This window comes from Pholis gunnellus (assembly GCF_910591455.1).
Source record: "Pholis gunnellus genome assembly, chromosome: 14".
Taxonomy (NCBI): Eukaryota; Metazoa; Chordata; class Actinopteri; order Perciformes; family Pholidae; genus Pholis; species Pholis gunnellus.
In genome coordinates this window covers 9180158-9197216 of record NC_136541.1, presented here as the reverse complement: position 1 = coordinate 9197216, position 17059 = coordinate 9180158, and the positions used below count along the sequence as shown (strand labels likewise).

At 42.7% G+C, this 17059-nt stretch overlaps 1 protein-coding gene across 1 annotated transcript in view; it reads right to left on the bottom strand.

The window, feature by feature from the left end:
- Positions 1–17059, bottom strand: part of LOC306706668 (receptor-type tyrosine-protein phosphatase mu) — a gene marked incomplete at both ends in the record, with an annotated part of 143969 nt that overhangs the window by 65198 nt on the left and 61712 nt on the right. The window contains 2 exons of the mRNA XM_079173821.1: positions 2162–2271; positions 3474–3782. Of these exons, the coding sequence (XP_079029947.1) occupies positions 2162–2271; positions 3474–3782 (419 nt within the window). The remainder of the gene's footprint in view (positions 1–2161; positions 2272–3473; positions 3783–17059) is intronic.

Below are 17059 nucleotides of genomic sequence, written 5' to 3'. Positions count from 1 at the left end.
TGAAAGGCTGCCAATAAAATTGCATCCGCACATCGTGGTCCAAAAGGAATGGAGATGAAATCTCTTTGATATCAGGCCTTGTCAGACGTATTTCACTTTGAGTCCTTTGATAATGTCAAATCAAAGCAAGGTCCTGACTTATAAGAAGCAACTTCTAGGGAATACCGGCAGAATACATTGTGGTTTATTTTCTTAAAGCAGAAAGTCAGACTTCCTAGGTTTGCCTCATCTGTCACCGCGTTTAAGACAGGGTGACATGAATACAAATACTCTTCTTACTCTAAAATACATAATGTGATTCTAGGTTATGTTGGGAACTCTATGATGAGGCTTTACTGTCTATTAATACCAGGAAAATTGTCAGCGAAATTCTTGTTTACTTTAAATAGACAAATAACTGTACTGTTAAGGCTTTTTAGAGACAGACAGAGAGAAGTACTTGCTGCAGCATATGAATATAATAGCCTGGAGTCGGTATTTTGTAAAGTGAGACACATTTGCCTAGACGTAAATATGAGTGAACCTGACAAAGCAGCAGTGCAAAGCCATGCCATTTGCTCTGAATGCTTTTTCTTGTACCATGAAATTTTAAAAAGATAAACAACTGAAACATGTTGCTCTCAAAGTGATTAAGTGAGGCAGTAAACCTACCGTTTTTATAGACATTGTTTTCCTGCACTCTGCCAGCACCTCTAAGTGCCATACAGCTATGCACGGGAAACAACATGGGGATACACACTTTTGAATAAACAGGGCCTCTTTTATGATTCTGGGGACTTCAGGACTTCACTGCTTGGATTGAAATGTCTCTGTGCCGCTAAACGAGAGAGTATATGACATATTTCATACACCTGATGGCATGGCAGTGGATAGAGCAACCGCTACAGCAACCCTGATTGCACTGCCTTTACTCTTCAATCTGTTCTCCTTGTATGAGAAGCAGCCCCATCGATGATTGCTAACCTAGTCAAAATATCAAGCGAGAGCAAACGGCAAAAGAGAGAGAATCAACAGACAAAAATCAATCTGTGGGAAAGGCTGGATTACTTCCACCTTAAGCTGGTTAAGATGTGTGTGTGTGTGTGTGTGTGCGTGTGTGTGGAGACAGTTTCTATTATTCAAAACTCAATGCAGCTCCTGGACAAGGCTGACAGGGCTGTGTGGAGCCTTTTGTCAACATTTGCTTTGTGCTGAATCCAGGCGTGTTTCAGGGTTGTATTTTCCTTAGAGGTCACCCATTTTGTAGAAGGACAGATGGCAGATTGCAGTGGATTCTGTCATAGTAAAACATGTGAGTGGTGCTTCATAAAGGTGGCTGAAAAAAACTTTATTGAGAAGAAACCGGTCTTGAGTGAACCTAACAAATTGATTCTGGTTCAAGCTGTTCCACAAATATAACTTTAAGCTGATGTGATTAGTCCAATTAAAGGCTGGTTCAAACAGTCAAGATGACTGCACTTTAATGACTTTAAAACGCATGCCTGTGACATCAAGTACAGATTACAGACACATTAAGAAGGTATTGAAAGAGTCGGTTGTAGTGACTATGGCCACCAAGGATTCATTAATATACAGTAACAAGACATCGCGGCTCTGTGAGGCTCCACATAGAGCTAAATGCTAAAGTCAGCATGCTAACATGCTCACAATGACAATGCTAACAAGTTGATGTTCAGGAGGTATAACGCTTATCATGTACACCACCTTAGTTTGGTAGCTGTAGATGTGAGTCTGATGGAAATGTGCTTAATATTTGGTCATATACCAAACTATTGGACAGTATTTGACCTGATGATGGTGACGGAGGAAAAGCAAGGGGAGAACCAAAGTTAATACAATTTATCGTAGCGGTGCTAGAGGAAAAGTCAGGGAATCAATAATATCATTCAAATATTGCCCGTACCACATTTAGTGCCTATCCATTCAGTAGAGGTTTCTATCATTTAGTCTGGATTAAAGCAACATTAGCCTCCCTCGAGCCATGCTGCTAGCACTGCTAAAATATTATACCACTGTTGCGTGAAAAAACTGACTCAAAGAAACAAAGATTTGCACACGATCCACAAAGAGAAAAAAAAAAGCTTAATATTGGAAGTTTGTTTCCTACTCTCAGGCGTGTTTAATATCTCTCACATTTTGCTAACCCTGGTGCAAAGTGTACCTCAAACTGTGTGATGATCCCGTAGGTCTGTGCTGGTTCTCTCCACTTCAGGATGATCTTCTCCTCATAGGCACTGCCCTGAATGGACTCCAGAGGAACAGCCCCTGGCACTGTGGGAAATGATCACAGACACATTTCTCAAAACTGGTGGCAGAGTGGTATTCTTTCCCGCTAGAAATAAGTATGAAAAGCATACACAGTAGAATTTCTTATTGAGAATCAAGATTAAAATGTTGTCAATAAGAGTTGGATGAAAGCAGTTCCTACTTTGCGGCTTTAGTCGTTTCTATCGTGATTTACCGAGCACCTCGTGCTGATGTGCATAAAACAATCAATAAAAGAGCTCTTCAAGCACCTACAGTACACAAATGGCCATGAGCTAAAGGCAAACACATTAATAGTCATTTGTGAGATTATTTGAAGTCATCGTCACTAACAACACACTCCCCGACTCCTTTTACAGCAAACCTGAACACTTTTCACTTATGATAAAAATGTGCTGCAAACAAAGATGAACTAGTAACCCCAAGGGAATAATGGGAATCTTAATCTTTCCACAATGTTTACGTGTACTCAAATACTGCCAAAGAGATCTGGTCCTTTAACCCTTTCATGTGAACAGCTTTCATTCTGTAAGCAAAACAGAATGATGTGATGTGGAGATGACTTTTTTTTATTTTCTCCAAGATTTATCTTCAACGACGCAACTACAGCTACACTCCGTCTGTAAACTTGTTCCCATGGGACTCTAAAAACACACAGATCCACAGACACACAGAAGTCAGAGAGTGAGAAACAGTTGCCACTTTCAAGTTTCCAACCACAGATATCTGAGCCAGACATGACAAGACTCTCTTTTCGTCAGCTGAGCCTGTTTATTATCTGGCGGCCGGGGTTCCTTGAGACTTCTATAGAGTTCTTTTCCTGTGTCTGCTGAGGCAACGCGGAAGATCTTTCATCTTCGAAGGAGGTGAAACAACCGTATGAGCTCTCTTGAAAAATAATAGTTGGAGAATCCCAAAGTTTTCCTTAATGCAAGCTATTTATGACCAGGTGAGAATTATCCACCCATCCTGAAGATTGCCAACTTTAATAATAAAACATTAGCAGGTTATCCTCTACATAAACTACCTGGCAAGATAAGGTAAAAATAAATAATATATTACATTTCCAAAATGTTATAAAAAAGTTTTAATTCAGTTGTGTTTCACTGCATTTTGCTCTCCATAATTTAAAAGACATCCAACCCGGGATCAGTTTACTAAAATCATGTGTCAGACATGGACAGGAAGTAACCTTGAATAACACCTACCATCCTCATCAGTCTGAACCTCCAGCTCCGTGCTCTCCTTGACCCCCTCCGGGTTGCGTAGCACCAGCTTGACACTGAGGTTGGTGAAGGGCGTCAAGTTGTGGATGGTGTGCTGAGGGTCACGGCTCTGAGTGTCATAGCACACCTCCTCGCGGGTCTCCTCCTTGCCAGCCACCCTTGACCGGTACTGGACGGTCAAGTTGTAGCTGTAGCAGCGGGTCACATTGTAGCCCAGAGGCATCCAGCGCACTGTCACCTGTTTGGACTGGATGTCCACCACTTCTAGCCTTTGTGGGCCGTGCATTGGCTCTGGCAGGGTGAAGAGAGAGAGAGGAGTGTGAGCATACATCAAGGTAATCAATTAGGCTATATGAAATGGCAGGTAGTGCAAGATAGTTTCAATAAAATCAAGGAAATTACAGGAGGTATATGCCGGGGCACAGAATTGCTCCTTTGAGTCAAAGAAAAACTACAACTACATTTTTCATAACACTTGAGACCCGGTCAATACTTTTTTTTAAATATTGAAATACCATTTCCTCTGTTTGGAGTTCATATTTCCAGAAAATATTTTACATTTTCAAAGCCACAGCCTGATACTGAGCGTTGCCACATCCCAGCACCGTTGCTAACTCGGTCTCACTGCAGCTGCACACACACCAAGACACCACAGGTCTGTTGGTGGAAACCCTCAGCAGGCGGTGTATCATCCCTTCAGAGCGTGCCGTTCCCCTGCTTCGTCTACCTTTCCTCTGCCTTTCCCCTCTCTCTTTTCCATCTCGCCCGGTGGCGGTCAGCTATTAACGCCATACTGATACAGAGTCAGCCAGCCTGCCAATCCAGGCAGGACACAACCCCCACTACCATCCTATCACCTCTAATCACATAGACGCTGTTTCTCCTTTGCCTTTTCTCTTCTACTTTCTCCATTTTCTCCCCTCTCTTTCCGTCCTTCCGTCTCCCTGCACCTCTTTTCTCTCCATTCCCTTTAGTATTTCCTCTCTTTTTCTGTGGCTCCCACATTTCTATTTCCCGCTCTCTCTTTCTCCTCATCTCTTCTCTCTGCTTTCCCCGTCTATTTTCCCTCCCTCTCTCTCTCCCTCTCTCTCGCTCTCTCTCTCTCTCTCTCTCTCAATCTCCTACCTATGGGAGGAAAGCAGCCCAAGCACAAGGTAATGGGATCAATTTCCATTCCAGGTTAAATTCGCAGTCCATTTCTCTGGAACTTAACACTTTACCACCTATTAGGAAGAGCCAGGGCTCAATTTCCCCGTTCCCCAGGAGACACAGTCCAGCAATTCAGAGGCAGCCACAGCAGCCATGTTTAACATTCTGGAGGTGCAGGAGGGGGGGGGGGGGGGGGGGGGGGACTGGACTGGAGCTCCAACATGCTGTTCATTTCTACAGGTTGTATAAAGGACATGACAAACAAGCAAGAATCTGTATGGACAAAACAGCTGGCATCCTTTGTATGTGATGCCCACTTCAATTTATGAGACGGCCTATAGAAAGATAATGTCTGGTTTTGTGCGACTGGTTCTATTGAGGAAAAATGCACAACATTTGAGAGAACACTGAGAATAGGTTCTGTGTAGCGCTACAGAAAAGACTTTTTTTTTTTCCAAGAACATAGGTCATAACCTGTGACATGAAATAATTATATACGAGTGAGGAAGGATAATGCAAGAAGAAAAGCAGTGAGAGAAAATGAAGGCGCCTGCTTGTTGAATGAAGAATGCAACACTTTGAGATGTTCACAAGGACTAACAAACGGATGTGATCTCTCCTCTGCTTTCATAGCGTAGATGAAATAGCATCAGAAGGGCTAGAAGGAGGCTGAGGGAGGATTGTTGAAGATAGATGGGGAAAGGGACATAAATGTGCAGCAAACAGCACATCAAGCATAAACCAAGGGCAACACATGATAAGTGTGTAATATGTCAGGAAAATGGGAAAATATATATATATCTTTCAAAAAGGAAAAAAGAATGGTAGTGAGCTTCACTTTAAGAAAGATGGATCACTATTTATCTACACAGAGTGAAACAAACCACTAAAATCTTTTATTAGCTTTTTACAAAATTAGCTGAACAAAACAATAGCTGAAAGAAACGACCTATTTTACTGGCAGAGAGTGCATTATAGCTTAAATATAAGTGCTTAATATTCTTTGAAAAAGCTTTCTGCAATGCTGTGTAGGAGTATTCCTTTGAATATGTGTCATCTTCGATAAAGGATCTTCTAGTCGTACCGACCTCCACCGGTTGTTAACATTTTAAAGACATGTTAATCTTTGGTAAAGACTGGTATATACATCTACCTTCAACGTGATCAGCAGCTATTCAGCACAAGTGAAAACAGACAATAAGTGAGCCAGACTCTTGTAGCAAACTACAGTAGACGGATGAATGTAATAATTCACAAAGAGATCTGCCATTTTAAACTAATGTGATCAAACACACAAACAAAAAAATTGATCTGACACAGCACTGGCAAGAATTGGAGATGGAAAACAGGCCTCTTCAAATAGGTTGCAATGTCGGGAAAGCCATCCCAAAAATAGAGGTTTAAACCTCTTTATTTGTGGAACTATCTGTTGGCCGCACTCAGTAGGCAACGGTTACACTAAAAGCACAGAGAATTGCAGGGTGGCCAGGCACAGAAATCAAATTAAACCAGACGCTCTCAAAGTGACAAATGCACCAAAGTGTGAATCTCACAGACGTGCACGAGCGGCTAGGAGGAAGTCTCATTTCAGAAGCGTTCAAGGAGAATGTCACACTTCCATCTTTGTGGAACATCATGGATATGGACACACTACTCCCTAATTCTGGCCAGTGGAGAGATGCCAACATGAATGGGAATAATTTGTGAAAAATATGATTGTGGAGAGAAAAAGTCGATATTTGTTCATATATACATTTAAATTCGTCTTTTTGGCACTAGTGGTGGACAGATATATTTGCTAGTGCGCCAACAGTAATACTGAAGGTACATAAAGGAATATTGGCCATTTAGTAATCAGCTCTTATGGCTATTCTATAGCCTCTCCCTGGAGTTTTGTTGAGAAAAGGCTAATTGTTTGTTACCCCTTCGGCTCCCTGTGGTGCAAATGCCAGCTGTCTGAGGGTGGCAGTCAAATGCGAGGAACTGTGGCGGACGCCGAATCACAACTTGTTCCCCGTGACTCAAAATGACATCATCTGTTTTCATGAACAACAAGGTGCCTCGTCTATTTCAGAGCCTGGTCATGGTTGACTTTGAAGACAGAGGAAAGGGGAAAAAGAAAAACATCCTGTATCCTCCTCCCCCGCTTAATCTCAAATGAACGGGTCCAATGAATAGCTGATAGCCTTTATAAACCCTTCCGTGCATAGATGGGAGGGTCTGCAGCCATTTTGAAATAGGCCCATAGGAACATGAATGACAGCTGACGAGATGAGCTTATTACCCCAGTCTACTGTGACTGCTAGTTTCGTTTTATTGACCGAGCAGTAAGAGGCTCAGTATCAAAGGCACAAGCATAAATCACAACAAGGAATAACAAGGCTATCTCTTCAAATCCATAGTCTTTTTTTTTTTACAATTCTCACAAACTATCACTGAGGGCAACATTGGGGTGAAAGTACCAAAAAATATGACTCTAATATCTTTCCAGTATGGCATATATTTCTAGTGGAATAGAGTTATAATAATGGCTATGAAAGCATCCCTCGGAGCAGGAAATTACAGAGGTCTATCTTATGCCAGGGCACACAATGAGTTCCAGTGAGAGCCAGATTGGTATTCCAAGCAGTGGACAAATTATCACCTGCCCCACACTCGCCGATATAATTGAATAATTTGAATTTGACATTTACATAGAACTATTAGTGATGTCATTACAGCGTGACATTTAAATAATGTTTTTGGAAATTATCAGCCCGTTATTGCCTCTTGTTAATTCGAATGGGCCCCGCACACGCGTTGCCACAGCCGCAGTGATAACATGATTTCCAAAAAACGTGAAGCAAAAACAACAAATAACCGCATGTTGCAGCCGTCTGTCCTAGAGGGGGCCTCAAATGGTGCACTTAGCCCCTGGGTAGAGCGGGACATTAGTCCTGGATGAAAGGAAACAAATTGGGCATGTCCGGAGCACAGCCACTTTACTGCGAGACAAGTGTGTGTGTGTGTGTGTGTGTGTGTGTGTGTGTGTGAGGACAATGTGTGTTTTCTAGCGTGTTAACGGTCTTATGTGATTAAAGTGAGTGTCCATACGCGTGCACGAACGCGCAGATCTGGTTCCTCAGCATCTTACTGGCTAAAATGTACAGAAGAACGATTTACTTATCAGATCTTCCTCAGGCTTTGCGGCGCACGAGTCATTCAGAGAGCCCGGATCTTTATCAGATCCACATCGATTAAGAGCAGAAAAGCCTGGTGCTGGCATAAACTTCCATCTCCCTGCTCAGCAAACACAACTGGGATGGGGGAAGAAAAGACTACTTCTCCAATGATTAGAAACCACCGTCAAGTCAATGCGGTTCCTGAGCCGGGGCGCTATCTCATCAGGATGAAACGGTGCTCAGGTTGAGGAGGAGGAGGAGGAGGAGGAGGAGGAGGAGGAGGAGGAGGAGGAGGAGGAGGAGGGAGCTTTGCTGTTTGGAGATGGAAGAAGAGAAATGCGTCGACTCTCACAGGATGGCATGTAGACTGTCGGATTCCTTGCCGGAGAACGGCTGCCGGGGCTCGTCACACGCAGGTGCCTTCGTTGTAGACAGTACCAAAACAACATGACAACGGCGAAGATTAAATTCTCGTCGGAGGGCTGTTTTCATGTGAAGTGTTCCATTCTAGGCAGCGAGGCCTGGTATTGCCGTCACTTATCTCTCCATTGCCGTGTGTTATTCACCCTGTTCTGTTTGAGCTGGGAGGCGAGCACATTTGTTTGCCTCTTTCTATTACATCTCAGTGATAGCACTGAGGCCATTGAGGTAATGACATGGGTTTTACACTTAGGAAATCATTTTCATATCCCGCAGAAGCGAGCCGTAATGATAGCTTTTGATAACCGACAATCAAAGCTCCATCACCCTCCTAGAGTGCTGCTCCATGCAATCCTCTGGAGGAAGAGAAAGGGAGGAGGGAGGGGGTTAAGAGGGAGAGACGGAGGGAGTCAATGTGTGGGGGGGGGGGGATTGGAGAAAGAACGCTAAGACAGAGGAGGCGGAGGGAAGGGTTGAAATGCCAAGGTTTTTGTTCATCAAATGCAACAAGTCAAGCCAGGCCTTGGGGTTTGACGCGTGTACACATGTTATAATTGATAGCACTTTAAAGGCACTGTACATGGACCTCTTGTGTTCTAATGTCACCCTCTACGCCCATTACAAAGTCACAGACAAATGTCCACATGCTCAGGACACACACACACACACACGCATTCTGCCCATACACCTTGGAGGCGTGGATAATCACAAGGATTTATTGAATGGTGGTGGTCGCTCCTCACTCTATCAAGTCCTTCTTTATAGGCCTCATGATAAATGGGACTGCCATGACGGGTGAGGATGAGGGGCGGAAGGGCCAACGAGGTGCTGGATCGAATTGAAACCACAGAATGAGCCCCGGCGCTGGGCCGGGGCTCTGCTGCCACCTTGTCTGATGAACCCCCTGAAGCTGTAGGGGTGGAGATGAATGGGTGAACGCTTTCCTTCTCACAGCACTGAATAGGAAGAGAGCGATAAAAAACATGAGAGGGGAAAGTAAGATAGACCTTACCAGCACAGGAGGATGATGCATGACAAGACCCCAAGACTGTCCAGTCACACCAAGTCGATGCTCGTCTTTGTTCATGATCGATCTTTCTGTTTGCTGCACTAAAAAAAGCCATCAAGCTCAACTGTGTAACAACCAATAGGTCATTTTTGCTTCCCTCCCTTCCTTCCTTATAGCCTGTTTTTTTTTACACTGCAACAAATATTTTTTTTGTCAAATCTGCGCTAAGAAAAGTTGTGTTACATTAGCTACGACCAGTTTCTTTATGCACATTAGCCTCCGATATACAATCACTACATTATGTTTGATACCGGAGAAAATGTTTTGATTGGATGATTGGGAGACGAGTGCCTTTCTTGCTTGATCTCTAAACGGGTACCTGTATGTTTATCCTCACTGGACATCGGAGAAATGTTTGTTACTTGAAAGAGTAGTATATGTACAATGCTTGTGTTTCTGTTCCGGATTAATGACACAGGAACAAAGATGCATTTATTTATGCAGAATACACCAATCTGGTGCTAATGATTTAAAAACCCATGAAAAAAACAGTAGATACTGCCACTCACACCACTATTGTTTCCACTGATGATCCATATATACACTGTATATTTGCAAGGAATCGGTAATTTCATGAATTAATAATGGCTACTTACTCCCATTATGTTTTGCATCACACTGGCAAAGTGCAGTAGTTTAAAGCCCACTAAAGCTAAACGGGGTTCTACAGTTAATTCATCATGACGGCAGCATTTAGTGGGGTGGAGATGAAGTAAGTACTGAGCTGCAGAGTACAACAGTGAAGCACTTGCCATTGGTAAAGACCTTTCTACAAGAAGCAAAACAACTAATTCTGGTTTGCTTCAAATACCAAGTCATAATAAAGTTACACTTACCGATTGCAGTATCAAAACATTTGATTAAACAACAAAAAAACAAAAAAAAACTGAAATGGAATATATAACTCAATAAGTAACAGGATATAAGTTGTCAGTGGGAAGTCTTTTCTATCACTGACCATTTAGAAGGATTAAAAGAACAAAGCGACCGAGTCCTGGCTCGGGGGGCCAAAGGTGAGTCCACCGACCGGATGAAAACAAATGGACAGCCAGTTGATGGGGAAGAGCAGAGGCAGCGAAGGTGGAACTGGTTAAATCAATCTTTTATTTCGTTTCCGCCAATATGCTGTGCGGTGATTGGGGTCAGAGTGACAGGCAGGAATGACCCCCCCTCTTCCCCCATCTGTCTTAACACACACACACACACACACACACACACATGCCCACACACTCATCTCTACCGTCAGACCAGGCTTTGTCTTTTGTGTTCAGGTTTCCTGGGGAAAACGCCTGTGGTTAGAGCTTACGCACAGGAAGAACACAAGCCCTCATTTACAGACGGGCATGCTATCTCTACGGGAGCAGTGGGAGGTTACTAAGGTGATTCTTCAACTTCAACACTCCCAAGATGGCCCGTGTGGCATTGTCATTTGTCGCCAAAAAACCTGCATGTGTCGCACTCAACTCAGGGTGTTACACGGAGTGTAAATCAAAGTGAAGCGCTTGACTTTGTGAAATGCTCGCTGCGTTTTCTGAGCCACCTACTTAGGAGATATATGGGATCTAAGATCTAGCTATCTAGATGGGGGAATACAGGATATAAATCGCAGCCTCCCTGACATTCCTGTCCTTTAGTTGAGGAGGAGACACACAAATGTTCTTGAGTTAGAGTTATACAACCAGACTGAATGAGTGCTTCATGGATGCCTAGCAAAGGGAATGGGACATCTATAATTCAGCAAAAGGATGGAGAAAATCTGTGACAAAAATTACAGCAGATAGGCCATGAATAATTAAACACGAGGAATAGAAACATTTAAAGACCTTGAGAGGCGTTTCAGTTCAAATTTAAAAACAGCGGAAAAAAAGGATCTTGCCAAGCCCGACTAAACTTCAGCTATTTATCGTTCTCTTGAGGCTTAAGAGTTGAGGTTACAAACAACCTCAATGATAATTGTTTGTGAGGAGCTGAAGAGGCAGCTCCGGAGCAAGAAGAGACTACGCTTACGTGGATGTCACCAGAGTATTGTTTGTGCACATCTGTTATCAAGGGTCTCAGTTCTTTTCGTGTTTGGGGAATAGATAGACGGAGATGAGGGAAATGATAATAATGAAACGGCTATAAACTGAGAGTCTCTCTCGCTCTCTGTCTCCCTCCTTTCCAGCAGCAGTTGTTTGAAGACTTGTCCTTGAGAAGAATACAATTTGCCTTTTGCAGAGCCAATATCATAGAACACAATTTGTCATTCTACTTCCGACTGCCTGTGATAAAAAAGACCCTCCTAGGCCCTCTCATAACCTTCCTCCACATCAAAAGCTCAATCTACCCTGTTTTTCTCCGACTGACAAAAGAACACACATTCAATGGGCCTCAAACCAAGGCTTTTCATTCGCCTTGCGACAATATATAAACCCTATAGGTCACATGACAGCCAGCTATTGTGGGTGACAAACCAGACCAATGTTATCTGAGATGGGTCGGTGAAGTGGCTTTCTATTCATGCCTGAAGGCAAGAACGGTGTTAATTAGACCCATCAAACCCAGCAAACATTTTCCTTTTAGACCCGCAAAGACAGATGTGCTCAATCTCAGCCGTAAAAAAAAAAAAAAAGGAACCATCATAAAGGGTTAGACCTCACTGAGGCCAATTGTTCTGTAGAAATGCACAGTGCTATAGAGGGGAAGAAATAGGTGGCAGATCATTCGACCTTTGTTGATCAAATGATAGGCTTTGGTTAGAGAAAACGGGAGGCAAAATATACTGAAATTGGAAATAATGTCAGCTGATGGAGCTAATCTGGTTAGCAGGCTAACAATAGACTCCCACAGCTTGAAAGCGACACAGCTTTCTTGCAAACACTACATATTGTCAACTCACATCTTTGTCCTTGGACTTATAGTGACAGCTATGCATCCTTTCCTCTGCTTCCATTATTCTTGCAGTTTCAGGATATATACACACACACACACACACACACACACACACAACGATAAGAACAATCAATTCTTTCTGAAGGAAGGGTCTGTCACACCCTTGCTTTCACATTGTCCGGTTCAATACAGGTGAAATGTGACCAGTGAATTTGCCAGAGCCCATTAGAGCTTGGTTTCTTGACAACTTAAAAATACGTAAAAAGCCTTTTATTCTGTAGATTGGACTGTTCAAGGACCTTTTTGACAACAATGGCTGAACAAAAGGAATGACTTTAACCTACCATTATTCATTACTTTGAAAGGTTTAAAAGAGAAGATGGGGGAAGAAATGGTAGATTTTTTCGGTAAATGGCATCAACAGTGTTAACTGTACAGCTTAAATGATTCTATCATGCCCACCATGCTTATACAACAGAGTGTGTGATTCACAAACTCTTCTACATTGATGGTATTCTTCAGACAGGATTTCTATTTCTAATACCGGTCGGTCGGCACAGGGCCGCTTTCATAATTTCGGTAATGTATTTCATTCTATGTAGAATAACTTCCCCACGGTACACTGCACCAAGATTGTACCGCTCACACCTTATCTAGTTGAACCAATGCGTTACACTAAGTGACACAATGTTCAGAAAAAATGGTTCAAAGGATCATTCTAGCTATGGTGAATATTACACTTCCAAAGCTATTCTCTCTAACATTTGCCTACATAATAAAACTGCCAACAGTTGATCGATCTGGTTTGTATGTCTACATGAAGAACATCATTTCCTTATCAAGTACCTAATTTTACAGGTGCTATATACGGATTTCAGAGCATATCTAGTGCCTCCACATGGCTTTCAAAACGGACACGTCCTACCTGAGGGGGAACCGGAGGGGGCCGCTATACTTCCGGAAGGAGGCGAAGGGTCGGGATCGCGTTATCAGCTGTAACCGCTGTATGAGCGCAGTGCAGAGCAGTGGCCAATAGCTAGCCAGAGAGAGACTCACATGCACTAAAATAGTGCCAGGTAGCCACTACTAATCTATATATTTACTTTGCAAATAGTTGTTTGTTGCGATATTAATGCTCTAAGTCCTGTGTATAAAACATTGAATTAATTCCATAAAAACTAGTTATGATTAGTAAGCAAATGCTCTTTCTCAGGAAACCTTAATACAGGACACAATTTAACCAAGTAGGATGGTAAAAATGGTGTCAGGTGGCGTGCAAGCAAAGACTATGGAGAGTTCTTGGAGAGCTAGTCATGTTAGCGTTGGAGAGAACTTTTTCAACTTCAACTGGAAGCTCTCTGCTTGAACATTTTTAATAAAGCCTCTAATACACATACAAACATACAGCTCCTTTTATCCACATGAAATCAACTCTTACTGCATAATGCAATGAGAGCTTTCTGAATGCACAGGTGTATTTAACGAGATATTCTTGACTGAAAATGACCTTTCATGAAGTTTAATAATTGCTTTGCTTGGTAAAGCCAAACAAAACTTTGTAAAGACACACATCATCTTGGAAAACCTCAATAGACTTAGATTACAGTCTAAAATTCTATATTAATGGTGAATACATGTAAATATTTGCAGGATTTTTCATAATGGGAAAGAGCATGCTGGAAAATCTACATAACATTCGCAGTTGTCCGTTAAGTTTGTCCCGGCACCAATGTCACCGAGACAAATTATTGTACTTGGCAAATAAAGTGATGCTACTACTACAACCATTTTCATGTCATTCTTATTCGCATCACAGCAGACCCGGTCTTTCACAAATTAACCAGGAGGCCAAATGCAAATAACCAACCTTGGTGTGGGTGAACATAATTGCGCAGCTCCTCCCTACTCTCCATTGTTATAAACGAGTGTTAAAGCAAGAGCTGATCCCTGATTAACGCTCATCCCCCTGTGTTTAATAGCCCTCAGTGCAACAGAATGGCAAAGTAAAAACAAACAGATGAGACTACTCCCACGTGGTACCGGAGCGCAGATGGAGAGAACTTATAGACGGAGATGTGGACTTGGCAGAGGCTGGAGTCTGAGCAGGTGTTTGGATCCAGCATGGACATCATGTACTGCCATTTTTTTAAAGCACGAGAGCCAGGGGGACAGCAAAGGCCAGAGGGTGGAGATGAGTCACATAGGACAGACTGTTCTCCTTCCATGGAAAATGGTATGAAATTATCTTCGCTGCATTAGAAAGATACTCCGGCTCAATCGACTTCAAATGGCCGCAAATAATTGAGTTGATTTATTTAGACATCGTCAAAAGCAGCAAAAGTAACTGTCTTCTGCATATGTGGGTTGAACACACACATTTGGAGAAAGAAAATGTCCCAAATGTGAGCTTCCAAAAGTGGCGTGAATCCACGTTCAAAACGTGTTAGGGACACTTTTCCACACAGATCCAGAAGAACAACTCAGACTGCAGAGGAGTAGTTGTTTAAGGCTTGCTTATCTGCCTTCCTAGTGAGGCCTGGAAATGGTTTCTCAGTGTGAGATGGTTTCTCAATAGCGTTGCTGAAATGGAGGGCACCCTGCTGTGATCCTAGGGCACCACCTGATAAAACTGTGTCTTCCTTCAAGTAGCACTTACCAAGCATGGAGACCTCTGAAGTGGTAAACAACTTCACACAGGTACACATTTCACATGGAGGAGCGCAGTTACTGAATGCTTTTCTCTTTTAGCTTTAAAAAAATGTGTGCAGAGTCATATTGGCTGCTCAGGAATGAGGCAAATAACAAATGTTAACAAGCTGTGAAATTCGACATCAACGGACGAAAGGCGTAAGGATAAGCAAAAGCAAAATGTTGTTTGACTCACTCCGCAAAACCACAAATAACCCCCTCGAGCAATCGCAGAGCCTTGGATAGGACATTCTTTTGATGTTCACTAGGAAAGCAATGGAAGTGCTTCATCGGAAAGAAAACCTTTCAAAGCAGCCCCTTTCTTCCTCCTGCTTCTGAATCGAAATGGTGGCGTCATGCATTATACATTCTCTATTGTACAGAAGATTGAATTAAAACATCCTTTGTCATCAGAAACATTGCTCAGTTTGCGAAGTGACCAAGGCATGGCTATGAATAATTATGTGAGGGCGGGTGCTCTAAAGTGGCCGCAGATTTTCATTAGCGCCTCCAGACAGCAGTGCAGGGAGAGGGGAGCAAGTCTCTAGGCCCGCCTGTATCAACAGTGATGTATCACACAGCCCTGTGAGTCTTAACCGTTCAATTAGGAGCTCTACTGAGGCCCGGCCTGTCAGTGGGAAAGACCAGCAGAGTGCCGGACAAGATCAAGAGCTGCTTCCTCAAACGCACTTCAGGAAGCGGGGCCATCAATCTCCCCGACTGTGACCGGCAGGGTGGCCAAGGGGGCAGGACCCCCTGCAGAAGCCGGGCCTGGCTCAGAAGGCTGCACAGGTAGGGCCATTCATCCCAATCAGGCAGACTAAAAATGAATAAGCCCGTGACCTTCACAGCGGGGAGAGGGGGTTACACCCTGGGCAGGGAGGGGAGAAAAATCTCATTTTCATCAGCATTTCTCTGGACACCAAACAGCATTAGCCAGAGAAAATGCTGAGGCTAGGTTGGTTTTGTTACCCTGAGTTGGCATCCTAGTACAGCATGGGAATTTAGCTGGTTAATGTTGTGAGAAGGGCAATTTGCACAATATCATCAGGCTTTCCCAAAGCCTTTATGTACATGTTTGAGTTTGAATGCCCACAGTGTAACAGCAACATAATGACCCAAATTTCTGGTGCCACTCTACCTCACACACGATATCAATCTGTGTTGCTGATAGATTAAGAAGCGTGCAAGGACTTCAGAGTGAGAATCACACTGAATAAACAAGCAGTTATGAAGTTAACCATGTGGCAGGGCAGTTTTCAGCTCTATGTCTGGAGCCAGCCATAAATCATGTCATTTATTGTGACACACAGCTGTTCACAATAGCAAGGGAAGTTAAAAGAGTTTATCTAAACTTGTTATTATTTACTGGTTCATTGGCGTTATCAGTATTTCTGTTGCATGTAATGCTTAAAAAGTGTGCACACTTATAATTGTTCCAGGAGCAATTTTTGTCCATATGCTAAAGATCTTAATGAAGATCTATAGGTGGAAACTGAAACCAAAGAGGGCCTTGTCTACTATAGAAAAATAATTAACAAAGTAAAATGGCAATGATATATGTTGGGCAATTGTGAGCTGCAGTTATTTGCTTCAAATGCAGTGAGGCTTTAGAGGAAACACAATGGAGCTTTACCAACAATGGAGCCATGATGATTATTTATCGTATGCTGGGGGTGATTTGTAAAAATTGTAATCTTTTTTAAATGTTTTGTCTGTAAAAGTAAATTGGAGATGGTTCAAAATCAAATACAACAAACCTAAGGCAATAACAATAAATTATTAATTAAAAACTGCAGGATGAATGAACTGCTTCGACCACTCTTTTTCGCAGAATTGTTACAAATCCCAGTGTCTCTCTATTGTGTTCACCTTTTGTTTTCTGTTGTGTCACAGAGAGTCTTTGTGTGGCACTGTGCATAGAGCCGACAGTGACAGTGAACCTTGTGTTGTTCCGTTTCACAAATCATTTTGTTATAGATATCAAAAGTACAAATACTGCTCTTCCCTGGGCATCAGATTTGATGTGTAATTAACGAGTCATTCATGTTCAAGCTAGAGCTGAGAGAGGGCTACAAGCCCCGTGTTTTGTTGCGAGGTCTGCTACAGGAGTAATCTGACTGGATTGTCTAATACACAACCCAACAGTTTGTAAAACTGGGGTAGATTTGCATGCATAAAAAACAAAAGCCCACATCTCTGGTCTTTAG